The sequence below is a fragment of the Microcebus murinus genome, chromosome 6, assembly GCF_040939455.1.
Source record: "Microcebus murinus isolate Inina chromosome 6, M.murinus_Inina_mat1.0, whole genome shotgun sequence".
Classification (NCBI taxonomy): Eukaryota; Metazoa; Chordata; class Mammalia; order Primates; family Cheirogaleidae; genus Microcebus; species Microcebus murinus.
The window spans coordinates 70,639,149-70,653,243 of record NC_134109.1 but is presented as its reverse complement, the minus strand read 5'-3'; the positions used below and the strand labels follow the sequence as shown (position 1 = coordinate 70,653,243).

At 38.0% G+C, this 14,095-nt stretch overlaps 1 gene segment (V, D, J or C); it reads left to right on the top strand.

Annotated features, from left to right (window-relative positions):
* Positions 1-3,375: 3,375 nt before the first annotated feature.
* LOC142871493 (T cell receptor alpha variable 8-3-like) lies at positions 3,376-6,369 on the top strand. The segment is given in 3 exon segments: positions 3,376-3,617; positions 3,739-4,176; positions 5,420-6,369. Coding segments are annotated over 2 exon segments (450 nt in total).
* Positions 6,370-14,095: the final 7,726 nt, after the last annotated feature.

Below are 14,095 nucleotides of genomic sequence, written 5' to 3'. Positions count from 1 at the left end.
TTGCTGAACTTCTTGAGTTTACAAATTTATGTCTTTCATTGAACTTGGCAAGTATTTTGGCCATTCTTTTTTCAAATATGTTTTCTGACTCAGCCTCTTTCTCCCCTTTTTCTAGGACTCCAAAGAGATATATTAATAGTTTAGAGTTTTTAGATATTGTCCCAGAGGTCTCCATGGCTCTATCTACATTTTCCTTCAATTTTTTTTTCTTGATTTTAAAGTTTGATCAAGGTTTTTTGATCTTGGCACATGGACATTTTGAGCCAAATAATTTTTTACTGGGGTTGCAGCTGTTGTGTATTGTAGAATTTTGAGCAGTACCCCTGGCCTCTATTCACTAGATGTCTGTAGTACTACACACCTCAAGTTGTGACAACCAAAATTTTTGTGCAGACTTGCCAAATGTCTCTTAGGAGGTGGCGAAGTCAAAATTTGTTGGGTTAGGTAATATATACTAATCTATTTTCAAGTTGGCTTGCTCTTTTCTTTGTCATCTTCATTTTGCTATTGAGCCATTACTGTGAAGTGTTTATTTCCAATCTAGTATTTTTCAGTTGTAAAATTTCTATTTGTATTTGGTTGTTTTTTTTTTTTTTGTAACTTCTGTTTGTGTGCAGCAAATTCTTATTTTATCATTTATTTCAAGTATGTTTCCTTTTACTTCCTGGAACATTTTCAAAAGAGTTATGTTGATATCTTTTTCTATTCTAGCATCTTAGTCATTTTGCCATTTGTGTCTGTTGGTCTTTTACTTAAATATTAATTCATTTTTCCTGGTCCTTTGTATGCCAAATAATTTTGGAATGCATCTTAAACATTTTAAATATTATGTATGTAGACTCTGTTTTCTTCTTTTTGTCTCCCCTTTGGGAGAGTGGAATTGGTGATTCAAAATCTCAGTTCAGTTCTCTAATCATTCGCTGTGTTGGTTTGAGTCTCCCTGAAGCACTTATAGCTGAGGGAGTGGTATGAAACTTGTTTGGGTGGTTCAGACTCAGGTCAGTTCCTGAACTCTGTGCTACATTGGTTTGAGTCTGTCCTACATGGGTGCCACCCAGGTGGTAGCCTGGAATTTGGACAGTGGTTGAAATCTCAGTTCACTAACCTAAGCTTTGTTATTCTGGTTTGGATTGGCTTCATGTATGTAGAGCTTTGACATTAGCCCAAGACTTAAGGTGTTTTCCATTTCTTTCCCTGGGGTCTCCCTTTTCCGTCCTAGTCTACAGAGCCAGAAAACTTATGTTTCTTTCAGAGTTCTTGTCTCCTATGCTGTTGTCATACTACTCTGCATCAGCAGCCTGCCTCAGGGCAAAGCCAAAAGAGGAAAAAAAGAAAAGACATGAAATTCACCCTTGTGCAAGTTGTTCCTCTAACTTCTGATTCCCTTACACGATCTTCTTGCTTTTGTCTAATTTTATAGTATACAGGTAGTTATTTTTTTTGTAGTTTGCTCAGTTTTACTTGTAATCAATGAGAGAGAGGAGCTGTAGGTGTCTTAAAGCTACATCCTATTCTATTATACTAAGCTCCTGCAATAACTTCTGGTTCTCTGCAACATTCATCAAGCAAGGCTATTTGTCATTTTCTTTTTCCACTATTATTTTTGTTGCCCTCTTTAGATAAATCTTATCTGTTTTTTATGTCTGCAATTTTTTCCTTATCAATATTATAAGAATCTTCTAGTTAAGGTCTTGATTTTTTGGACCTTTCCCCTGTCATTCTCCAGACTCATAAAGGTCTTCCTCTGGTGCTGGAAAATAAGAATACTCACTTGTTTTTATGCATGCTTCAACTACTAGATTTTTTTTTCTAAAATCTAAAAATTTTTGAATTCTCCATGATATCCAGACCCAAGAGCATGAGAAGGCATGCTGCAACTACTCACAGACTATGTTTTTTCAATACCTAAAAGAAAGTTGGTCTATTTTCTTTTTTTTAATTTTTTTTGTTTTCAATTTTCTTTCTCTATTTTTTAAATTTATGAATTTTTCCTTGTTTTTAATGGACTGTGTATTTTAGTAATTTTGGCCATATGTAGAGACTCTTTAATCTTCCTAGCAATCAATGTATTTCTTAGAATGCTGTTAATGTCCCTAAATGAGAATATTATATTTCTGATCTTATTCTTTTTTAACTATGAGATGTTGCTTCTATCATAGAGGATTGGAGAATTCCTTTGCATTCTTCCAGGGCAGAGGAAAAAGCACTGCTCCAAGGCATCAGACAACCCTGTGGCTTTTGACTTTGAACACACTGGGCTTTGCCAATGCCCAGCAACTTTGAGAGGAGTTAAAATGACCACCAACCTAAAAACCAGCAGGAAATGCTCCTCATAGCTTATTTTTGACTAGTTTTTTGTGTCCTAACTTTAATCTTCCATTTGATCCCATTCACTTTCTGTCTTCTGGAAATATGTATAAATCTGTCTTGTCCAGATGATCCTCATTCTTTTTACTCTGGTGGATTTTTGTTTATTTTCATTTATATTTCTATTATTTGAGTCAGGAAGAAATTTGGAACAGATGAGAAGTGAGTATATGGCCTAAGGAATCATAAATCTACTTCTAGGCTACAACATTTATAAAATAACAGCATTACTAAGCAAGTCTTCTTTGTGAAAGACTCTCTCTCCAGGCAGGAACAAGTGAAGGAAGAACTTAAGGAGAGGATTGGGCTTCTATTCCTGGAATCCAAGAAAAGAATATTCTGACTTAGTAAAAGTGTTGCATTGGGCACATAGAAAGCAATGAGTTTCTTCATTCTTAATGTTTTCAGAGCTTTCTCACCTGGTGTGGTTGTATTTCCTCTAGTCCCAGGGGTTTCTGTAGTTGCATTTCCTTGAGCCCTATAGTCAAAGCCTTCCCATCCAGAGTTACATCTTGTCATTCGTCACATACAGGCAATTTTCTCATTTTAGGGGCCAACTTTTACTGTTATGGGTGTGCAGGCATCACCCAAAGGAAATATTTCAATTATCCTCTATCACCACCATGGCAGCACTGGACCAGCCAACGTCACCCTGAGGCAATTGGTCTGATTCTGGACTCTCATGGACTCACATCTGAATTCTGGTAAACTTTTTAAAAACTGGTTTCTTAGTGAAGTAACTTCTTAATCTATTTTTATGTGACTTACTATATCTAATGAGCTTTAGAACTAACACACCATCATAGATTTGGGATGCAAAGAACATGTTGTGTGGAAGTTGTGATACATCTCACAAAGTAGGAGGAACACACTAATGAGATATCTGTGCTAAACTCTGGTTCTGCACCTGGCCTCCAGAGGGCGATGCAGCACAAACAAGAGATCTTGTTAATGTTTCAGATCATCATCAACTGCTCAGGTCCTCCCTGCAACTGGCTGAGTTCTTTGCAGAGACATGTGACAAGAAGCAGAGGTCAAAAAGCATCCAAGTTCATTACAGCGGCTGTGGTAGTTTTATCTAAGCAAGGAACTAGTGCAGCTGAACCTTCCCCACACCTGCTTCCAAGGTCTTTATTTCAGCAGCCACTCCTGCCTGTTCTTGGGACATCTAGAAAAGAGCCTGTGGCGTCTTCACTGTTCAGCCATGCTCCTGGTGCTTATCCCAGTACTGGGGATATATTTTGCCCTGAGTGAGTAAAAAAATGGCTTTATGGTCTGTAGTTCTGCAGATTTTGCCTAGAAATGCTTTTTTTTTTTTTTTGTACTGAAGTCTGAACTGTCTTCACTGATAATATAACATTGATTTTTTAGGAGATGCCAGAGCCCAGTCTGTGACCCAGACTGATGGCCATGTCACTGTCTTTGAAGGAGACTCCGTGGAGTTGAGATGCAACTATTCGTATGGTGCAACACCTTATCTCTTCTGGTATGTCCAGTACCCTGGCCAAGGCCTCCAGCTTCTCCTTCAGTACTATTCGGGGAACACCCTGGTTCAAGGCATTAAAGGCTTTAAGGCTGAATTCAGGAAGAACGAATCTTCCTTCACCCTGAGGAAACCCCGTGTGCACTGGAGTGACACAGCTGAGTACTTCTGTGCTCTGAGTGACACAGTGCCTGGGACTGCAGGGGGAGCTGAACACAAACCACCTATGCTGGTGGAGTTTTCAGAGACTCAAGATCTCCTGTGGCATTTTCAAAGATCTCTTGTTCTATGATGGCAATGAGGCAAAGAGGACTGAGCTGAGCCAGGTACTTCTGTATAAGTCTGCAATTCCTGCTGTGTCCCATGTCTGATAAACTTTGTTTCTGAGGATTTTTGCTCATTGTAGAAACTATATAATAGTAAATAGTCTTCTAGAATGATGGAAGAGGTAATCAGCTTATCACTAATAATCAATCAGGTCCTCAAGGATTTGCCTTGATGTTGACTGCATTAAGGTGTTGACTATGTGTGTTGTGACAGGGCCTAGGAGAAGCCTAGTTTTCCCTTATTATTTCATCTCTCAACTAACCTAGAAAACAAAAGATGAGTTTTGGCCGGGCGTGGTGGCTCATGCCTGTAATCCTAGCACTTTGGGAGGCCGAGGTGGGCGGATTGCTCGAGGTCAGGAGTTCGAAACCAGCCTGAGCGAGACCCTGTCTCTACCAAAAATAGAAATAAATTAATTGGCCAACTAAAAATATATATACAAAATATTAGCCGGGCATGGTGGCGCATGCCTGTAGTCCTAGCCGCTCAGGAGGCTGAGGCAGTAGGATCGCTGAGCCCCGGAGATTGAGGTTGCTGTGAGCCAGGCTGACGCCACAGCACTCACTCTAGCCTGAGCAACAAAGTGAGACTCTGTCTCAAAAAAAAAAAAAAAAAAAAGATGAGTTTTTCATGTTTATACCTTTTAAGTTTGTCTCCTTGTTGAGTTGGTCATTCATAGCTATTTTAGACTGTTCTCTTAGAATTTCTTTTTTCTGGCTCTAACTGTGCTGTTCATGTGTCAGAAAATTTTGTCTGAGTTTAAGTACCTGTATTTAGGAAGGATTCTGACAAGTGATTAGTCAACAGTAAAAGATTGATTAGAATCATGAAGGACTTAGAAAACTGTCATGGTGATGTTAGTTCTGGTCCACTATTTAAGAATAGTGCAGAAAGAGAATGAAGACTTAGGATTCGTCAGTGTTTCTCCAAAGACTTTTTGACAGCTATAAAAGTAGTTTCCTATTCTTTTGGTATCTTAAATTCTGCAAACCAACATCAGAAATTTGTGAGTGTAATACCTTTCACCTCTCTTCTATCTACTGACATTTTTACTTGTTGCTTTCACCCTGTTGTTACACGATTTTGCATTTGTAATGTTAAAGATTGATTCTTGTATGCTAACTTTGTAATGATCAATCATGTGGTAAGTTTAACAATGCCAAGCTCTAGTAGAAATACTGAAAAGAATTACAACTGGGGGTCACTGGACCCAGTATAAATTTATGACTTTCTTCTGTCTAGGATGGAAAGAACTGTATAAGAAGATTTTATGTTCCCTGTGTGCTTGAAGCCTTGGAGGATAATGAGTACTCTGGAGAAAAAGGAGAAGGAGGAGGGAGCTTTCAAGCTGCTATTTGGCTCGTGCTGTAATGTATAAGAGGGTGGGTGCATAGGAACCCTCAAAATATACAGAGAATAAGTAGATTGTGGCCAATGGAACACATTGGCCAAATGAGGAACCAGGAGATCAAAAGTATTTTACAGGATATAGTGGTATGATTGTGTGTAAAAAATGTGTTTGAGTGATTGCTGAAGATTTGTAAGGAAGGTAAATGGGAGTAGAGACATAAAATTATGAACAAGAAATGTATGCTCATTTAATGCTCCTCCTCCTCCTTCCCTACCTTCCTTTCTATTTTTGGACCGCACTCTTTTATTTTTCATAAGTTGTCTAATTTCAGGTGACTCACTGTCATCAGCTCAGTCACATTGCCCAAAGAGACTGTGGTGGGCACTTTCTGCAGATTGGTATGAGAAGCAGAACTGCTAGAATTCTTTAGATTCTGAACTCAAGCTGACTTTTGAAGAAAAATAACTTCCACACCAAGGACCTCTAGCAGCCGAGAGAACATCCCCCATCTCCGCAAACAACTCTGCCTGAGAAACCAAAGTAACCACTACTTCCCATTTTTATTTTATGTATATGCTTTTGGAAATTAACTTCACAATTTAGTGTATAGATAACAGAATTTTCAGAGGCACTGTACCTGAATTTGAAGAGTTCTTAATATAACCAGTAATGAATATGATGACCCTTGGGATTATGCATCTTCTCATTTGGAGAAAGGATGAGACAATCTTTACTTGCAAGAAAGATTTCTGTATCTTGAAGTGGGTAGAAATATAGAATTGTTTTATTGTTGTATGCATTTTATAATAAATGTGTGCAGAGTTTGCATATAGGAGCTGAGTAATCCAAGAAGTGAATTGATTTACTGACTCTCAGTTCCAAATTCACCCTTTGCCTGTTTTGTGAAGATGAACCTGGACCTTTCAACTATTTCTTTTGTCAGTTGGCACAATGTTGAGCTTTGTCACAAGAGGATACAGGAAGAAAAGATTTGCTTTCTGGTTTCTGTGTGCTGACCTAATAGGATTCAGCAGCATGGAGTCTTCTCCAGTGTCCATCTCACGCAGAGCACCCGCACCAGGTTCCTGCAGTGAACAATGACCAGAGCTTCCTCCAGCACCCCTATTTCTGGGTTGTTCTGTATAAAAGCACCTCTAGGGAGACATGACCCTGTGAATAGCTTTTCCCCAGCACCCTGAAGGATAGTTTCCTAGCAAGTTTAGAGGGTGGGTTTCCAGCCATTTTGACTGTTACGCACTATAGCGACTTGTCTGTCATCCAGTGAACCATAGCTGTGTTTCTTCCAAGATCTGAGTCTCAGCACTGAGCATGTGGCTGAGACCCTCTTCCCTGGGTCTCTGTCCCAATCCTAGGAGTAGTGGCTGCACTTCGTATCTGATATTCCTGTAGGAATAGGAATAGCAGAGTTTTCTTTTCTTTGGATTTAATATTATCTATTCCCTTGCTACTCTAACCCTCTGTTATAGTTAATAATTATTTATATTAAAATTTCCTATTCAAGTTATTATGTGGTTTCTCTGTCCTGATTGGACTAGGCTTATACATGAACCAAGGACTTCAAGCAATTGGAGAGCATCCTCTGCCTTCCTACCCACTCCTGCCTGAAAAACCGAAGTTGCTTGCTTGTTTTATTTATTTATTCCTTTGTTTTATTTATTCATTGGTTTGTTGTTTTACTTATTTATTGTTTTACTTATGTGATTATATAATTATGAGAAACTTTTTAGAATAAACCAAGGTATAGACCATCCTAGATTTTTATATCCTATTCATGCAAGGGTGGAGTGTGCCTCTAAAATACTTTGGTCGAAACATGTATCTTAAATACTTTTATTTAAAATCCATTTCTAACAGTTATTATGCTATTTAACATACCATTAATGTTGGAAATAAAAACCCACTATCTTATATTTCCTTATACTATTTAGCAAAGCTTCAGATATCACTCAAGATGTGGATAGCTGAACTGTAGTTTCCTCTGCTATGGCCTTCTAGTAGCTGAGCATCCTGAAATTTGCTATCTTGAGTAGATCAATTGACTCTCCTTAGAGCTGAGACTTAGTTGAGCTAGTGCAAACTCTATATCCTATGGTCTGTGTTGAAAAAGGTTTAATGCAAATTATATACTGTAATAGTTTGTTGTATTTATTCCTATTTGGTAACTGATGTACAGATTTTATGAACAATTTTGACATAATTGTTCCTGCATGTTCTGGAGATCTATAAGTTATGTAATCATAATCCTTTCTCAACAATTATTCCAGAGAAATTATTAATATTTAGAGGCACTTTCCTATATGTAGTAAATATTAAAATATTTAAGAGCTTTAAGGTAACTTATGAAGAAAATTTCACTCCTCTATTATTTAATATAAAATATACAACACATCCAATACAAATTTCCAATCTTTCTGGCACATTAACAAAGTTGTTAGGATAATTAGACCTCCATACACAATTCTTATGGTGATATCTAAGACAAGAGAGCACTTTTATTTAGGAAACAAATGCACCAAAACATGAGTATAAAAGGTAGAATGTTAAAGGTTTGAAGACATTTTATATGTATATTTATGATACCAAATTGCTTTTTGTGATAAGTTTTATATAATAGGATATTAAGAATTGAAATTATACTAATTTTCTTGGGCTGCCATAACAAAATACAACAGACTGGCTAACTTAAGCAATATAATAGAAAATATAAAGTGTATTTATGTTCTTATAATAAATAACTGTAACTTAGATACATACACATTTTTTATGCCTAAAGTTATTCCTTTTTCCTTTCCCCAGTATTGTTCTATAACAGTTTTACCTTCTATATATCACCTCTTCTCCTTGGGTGTACTCTTCCTCCTCCTGACTTACAGTCTTTGGAATTACCTCAGTGACTGATGGGAAGAAACTGTACACCACCTCCATGTATCAGGACAATAATTTCAGAGTTTACAATTTCTGAAATTAGCTGACAAACTACAGCACTCATGCACATTAAGAAAAGTAATAGAAAAAGAAAACCAAGAAGATAATTGGAACATGAATTCACTCCCTTCTTCCTCAGGGCTGATGCCCCTCCCTGATCTACTCACTCTCTGGAGAGCTTTTCACTACTAGCCACATGGATTGTCCCTTCACTTGCTCCTAGTCTCTGCTCCTAGAGTAATATGGCAATATGGGAGTGAAGAGGGATGTTTTAAAAAGTTTTGTTCTAGTGTTATATGTCATAGTTTTAAAAAACAATGCCTTGAGTGTTCATCAACGTGGGAAGGCCTGTATAATCTGAAGTACTTCCCTAGTATGGTGCAATGCAGCAGTAGGCCCCATGTGAGTTGATATAATAAGACCTATGAGATCTATTATGGAGTGTATAAAGTGAGTTACAAAAAGATATGCACAAGACATATCATTTTGTAGTACATTTAAAAATAATAAATGAAATAACTGTATATTTTCAGTTGTTTCACATATTTGGTATATGTATGCAAATCTATAGTAAAATGTCCTAAAGCATCAACTCCAAATTGATGAGATGAGGAAGAATTAGGGAAACGAGTGATGAAAAGGCCAGAATTGGGAGTGGTAATCAAAGGGGATTTTAATCTATATGTAATGTTTTATTACTTTTAATAATTCATATATTTATGAATTCTCCATATTATTAAGACCAATAAAAAGTTGTAAAGCCATCATAAAGGTTTATCCATATTATTTTCTATTCTTCTCATTAGAAAAGCAGAGAAAGTAGAAAATGACCACTTTCTTCATAACGTTGTGTCCAACCATCCCATATATAAGTATTTCTCCTCCTCTGGGATCACAGCTTTTAGTTTCCACTCCCCTTAGGATCAAACTCTTTGATTTTATTACAGATATGTGTATTTTTGTCTTCTACAGTATACAGTAAACTAGTGTTTATTCCTCTTTTATATATTCTTAAGAGCTAGTATATTATTTACTTATAGACAACTTCAATAAATGTTTTTGGATTTATTTTGGATTATATTAGAGAAATCAAATAAATACCACAAGAAGACAATTTTCAAATTATTTTAAGATTTTTAGTTTCCATGATATGGCATTTTAAAAGCGGTAACTGGTTCATTATTAACCCCCCTTTAAGTCTAGGCTGTTATTTTGTTTTCACTTCAAAAAAGATGAAGAGCATGTGGCTGTGTTGTGAGACTGCTGAGGAGTGTTCTTGGTTGATGGTGTCAATCCACTAGGGGGCACTCTAGGCTTTACTAGAAGTGAAGAGTTTTTCTGATGGTATCAGGAGGCTGAACAATTACAAGAGACCAGAGAGCTTATGAGTCAGTCAAATCACAGATGGCAAGGGGTGGGGGTGTTTGTGGAAAGTTCACCTCAGGTTTTCAGCTCTGATGTTCTATATAAAACCTCAGAAAGCTGGAGCCCATGTCTCTGTAAATCCACTGTGAGGATGATTTTTACTGGGTACTGTGAGTATGGAAGCTCAACAGAAAACATCTCTATTACCTGTTTTCAATTTTTTTATTTTTATGATTAAAATTCCTGAAATTCACTCATTTAGAAATTATTCCAAATGCCCATGATTTCTGATCTTTTCATATATCTTTGAGACTAAAAGAAACAAAAATAAACAGAAGAGAAGAGAAAAAACAAAGGACAAATATCGGAAGCGAAAAGGGAGAGGACAATGTCTAGTTTGACCAGCATGTGTGGCCTGATCAGAATAGCTGTGTGGCCTGCAGGGCGTGTGGGGAAAGGTCTGGACAGAAGGGGACAGGTAGAAATTAAGTCAGAGTGAACATCATACACGTACCCTGTTTTTCTGTTAGCCAACAAAACTTTTAGTGGGGAACATTTTCTTTGCAGATCCTGATTTCTTGATTTCTAGAAATTTTTATTTGGAAATTTGTATCTACTTCTGAATACACAATGCATACTGTCAAATATTTTTCCTTTATTAGAGTTCTCATAAAGTTAAATCCTCAAATTTTCTGTCAGTGTATAATTTGGGAAATGGGTCACTCTTCCTGTGATTCTTTAAGGTGCTGCCTTACCCAGCTGAGATGCTTATTCTTCTCAGAATTATCATCCCCTTTCCTCACAAACTATTCCACAAACTACTCTCACATGAAGTGTTTTAAGAAAAGAAATAACCCTTATATCTTGACACATTGGGAATACTGCCTCCTACCTCCACCCTGTTCGCACTCACAAGTTTGGAGAGATGACCGCGCAGTCTCACTGGGCCACTGTGGGTGGAGTTTCCTGTTAAGATGAATGACAGAGCTCAGGTGTGATTGGTGCTCAGTGAGTCTGGTGGAACCTAATGACAGTAAGAACAGTTTGCACCCAGACGTGACACCCTACAGAGCAGGGGAGAAGGTACCCCGTCAACCAGGAAGAGGCCATGGACAGGAGACTGGGGGCTCTGCTGGGGCTTCTGTGGCTCCAGGTTGGCTGTGAGTTGGGGCCATCCCAGGTGGGGGAGTAGGGAGAGTTCCACAGCTGACAGGGAAGGGGAGCTGACACGAAGTTCAGGGACTGTCCTACGTTCTCGAGGCTGTTTCTTGGGATGTGTTTCAGGTTTGGAAACTGCATCAGTGATTCCCCAGTGACATCACATGTGTTTGCTTTTCTCTTTCCAAGCAGGGGTGAGAGGGCTGGACGTGCAGCAGAGCCCTTCCGTCCTGAGTGTCCAGGAGGGAGCCAGCCCTACCCTGAGGTGCAATTTCTCTGCAACCGTGTACAGTATGCAGTGGTTTCAACAGAAACCTGGGGGCGGCCTCATCAATCTGTTCTTCATGAGTTCAGGGACAAAGCAGAATGGAAGGTTAAATTTAACAATGAATTCTAAGGAACTCTATAGTACCCTACACATCACGGCCACCCAGCTGGAAGACTCAGGCACCTACCTCTGTGCAGCGCAGGAGGCACAGTGCTCCCAGGCAGTCATAGCCTGAACCCAAACTGCAGCTGGGCCTGCAGCCCAACCCCTTCCATGGGGTGGCGGAGTGAGAGACGTTTTCCCCATAGTACCATTTGCACAGCTTTGGGTTTTTTTGATTTACATTGTAGCACTTTTATCTCTACTAAAATTTCACATTTTCAGAACTGTTATTTTCACTTGCTTTTATGTACCAGAAATCTGTGTAGGAAAAAACTTTTTAATTTTTTTTTATTTCAGCATATTATGGGGGTGCAAATGTTTAGAGTACATATATTGCCCTTGTCCCCACTCCCCTCTTGAGTCAGAGCTTAGGGAAAAGCTTTGAAATAGAGCCAATGGAGCAACTGATAAAGATGCCAAGTCCCCAGTGTACTATTAAAAGAGATCCTCCTTAGAGCACATATTACTGTGATGATAAAGGCTTGAAATAAATACATGCTGGTTGACAAATAGAAAAGGATGATTCCGTACTTCAGTTAATTGTAGATGGTTCAACTTTACAGGAAAAAGGAAGAGAACATGTGTATTTTTAAAAATATTTGCATTCATATTTTTCACTCCTGGAACCCATAACAATATAATTAAAAATACTTACCTGACTAAGTGTCAGGCACTCTCTCTAGCTTATTATGTATATTATCTAGGTACCGACAGTACTTTGTAAATAGATACTTTCTCCTCACTTTGCATATAAATAAACTGAGGATTATAGAGCATAAGAGTCTTTCCAGAGCTCTCATGATTGCTAAACTAGCAAAGCTGGGCTGGGATTCCCTCTCAGGAAGCCTGACATCACAGCATGTATTCTGAGCTACCCAGTATAGAAGACTCTTCAGAATCACAAAATGGAAATGATTTCTATTAATAAAGTTGTGCAATGTAGTTACATACATTACTCACCGAAATATCCATTTTGTTCATTTCTAAATAGCATGTTTTAAAGGAGAGGTTATTTTCATTTTGTTATATTATTATAAAATCCCCTTGTCTTCCTTGCATTTTGAGTGATTTATTTCCCATGATTTTGTAAAATCATTTAAGGTCTGGGAAAGGGAACAAAAAATTTTCAGGATTAGCCTAAAAGAAACTATTATCTGCTATGGCCAGAGACCAAGATTCAAGAAGTTTAAAGAAGACTAAGAAGTTTAAAACTGCAGGTGGATCAATTACAAAAATTGTACATTCTAACCTGGCAAGATATTCTATGGTAATATAAGGGCACGGACTGGGAAGAAGTGGGACCCTGAGAACCACAATGAAGACAAGCCAGCCGACTCCAGTGAGGCAGGGAGCAGGGCCAGCTTCCTGGGCCCGGGACTGGTGCAGTCCCACAGGCCCTGCTCTCACAAAGAGTCTCATGGTTGGTTCAATGCTCCCTATTGCTGCCTTGAAATTCTTAATAATTTCATCTTTGAACTTATGTTTTATAAGTGAATTTGATAAGAGGTCCGAGCATGTGCATGGGCCTGGGAGATGCACAGGGCAGCAGGACACACAGGACAGGAACACACGTAGACTCAGGTTCATGGGCTCGGTGGGCAGCCTGTGAGCTGACAGTTGGTCATCCATTCCAAGGGCACAGGCATAACCGGGCTGTCTGGTGCTCTCCAGATAGTCAATGGGGATGGCAGTAAAGTTTGTCAGCAAATTATTACAAAATAAAATTGTAAACTTGAACTTTGCAATGAGGCATACTGGGGAGTTAGAATTCTTCAAAAAGTTTAGGAACTCTGGTTTTGATAATCGATCTAATATTACAAAGTGAGTATCTGCAGGTTTAGAAATAGAAATAAAGTGTAAAGATAGTATCTTGATGCTCATCGCACCCAGGACTTCTGCACAGCCAAAGAAACTATCTAGAGTCAATAGACAACCTACAGAATGGGAGAAAATATTTGTATTCTGCACATCCAATAAAGGTCTGAATCTGTTTAAGATCTTGCATTTACTAGGAGCACCTGACATCACTTTCAATTATGGTGCTTGACAATTAAGTTGCTAGAAGTATAAATTTTGTTAATCTAATAAATTAATTTGCAGAAAAGTGAGGAATAAAAATCCTATGATTAATGATATAACATTAGTAAAGTATTATTATTATTGTACTACATAAAATTATGACACCAGTTTTTTAGCAACTTGTAAGTTTATATTCTTATGTATAATTATAAACCTTATTGTATTTTACAAGCAATACATATTTTTTTAAAGAAGCCTGTATATTTTATTACCTAATGGCACTTTTCCCTGCTTTCGAACAAGGAATCACAAATTTGTATTTTGTACTTGGCCCCAGAAATTATATAATCTTGAACCTCCAAACTAAACTTGGAGGAAGGGAGCTTGCAGCCAGAAAGCAATCAAGATGTTTGAGAATGTGCCTTTTGCTTTACGTATTAGTAAAATCACCCACTTCTTTCAGGTTCTCCAATTTGCCGAGGTGTGTGTGTGTTGTGTTTCCTTCAAGAAAGATATGATACGTCATACATATAAGGAATAGATCTCCAGATAGGAGCGTCCTGCTTGCCCATGGCTCAGCCATGGAGTGCACCCACATATCACTGCCTGTAATGGTCTTTACATTTAGTGAGTAAAGTCCCATTTTATT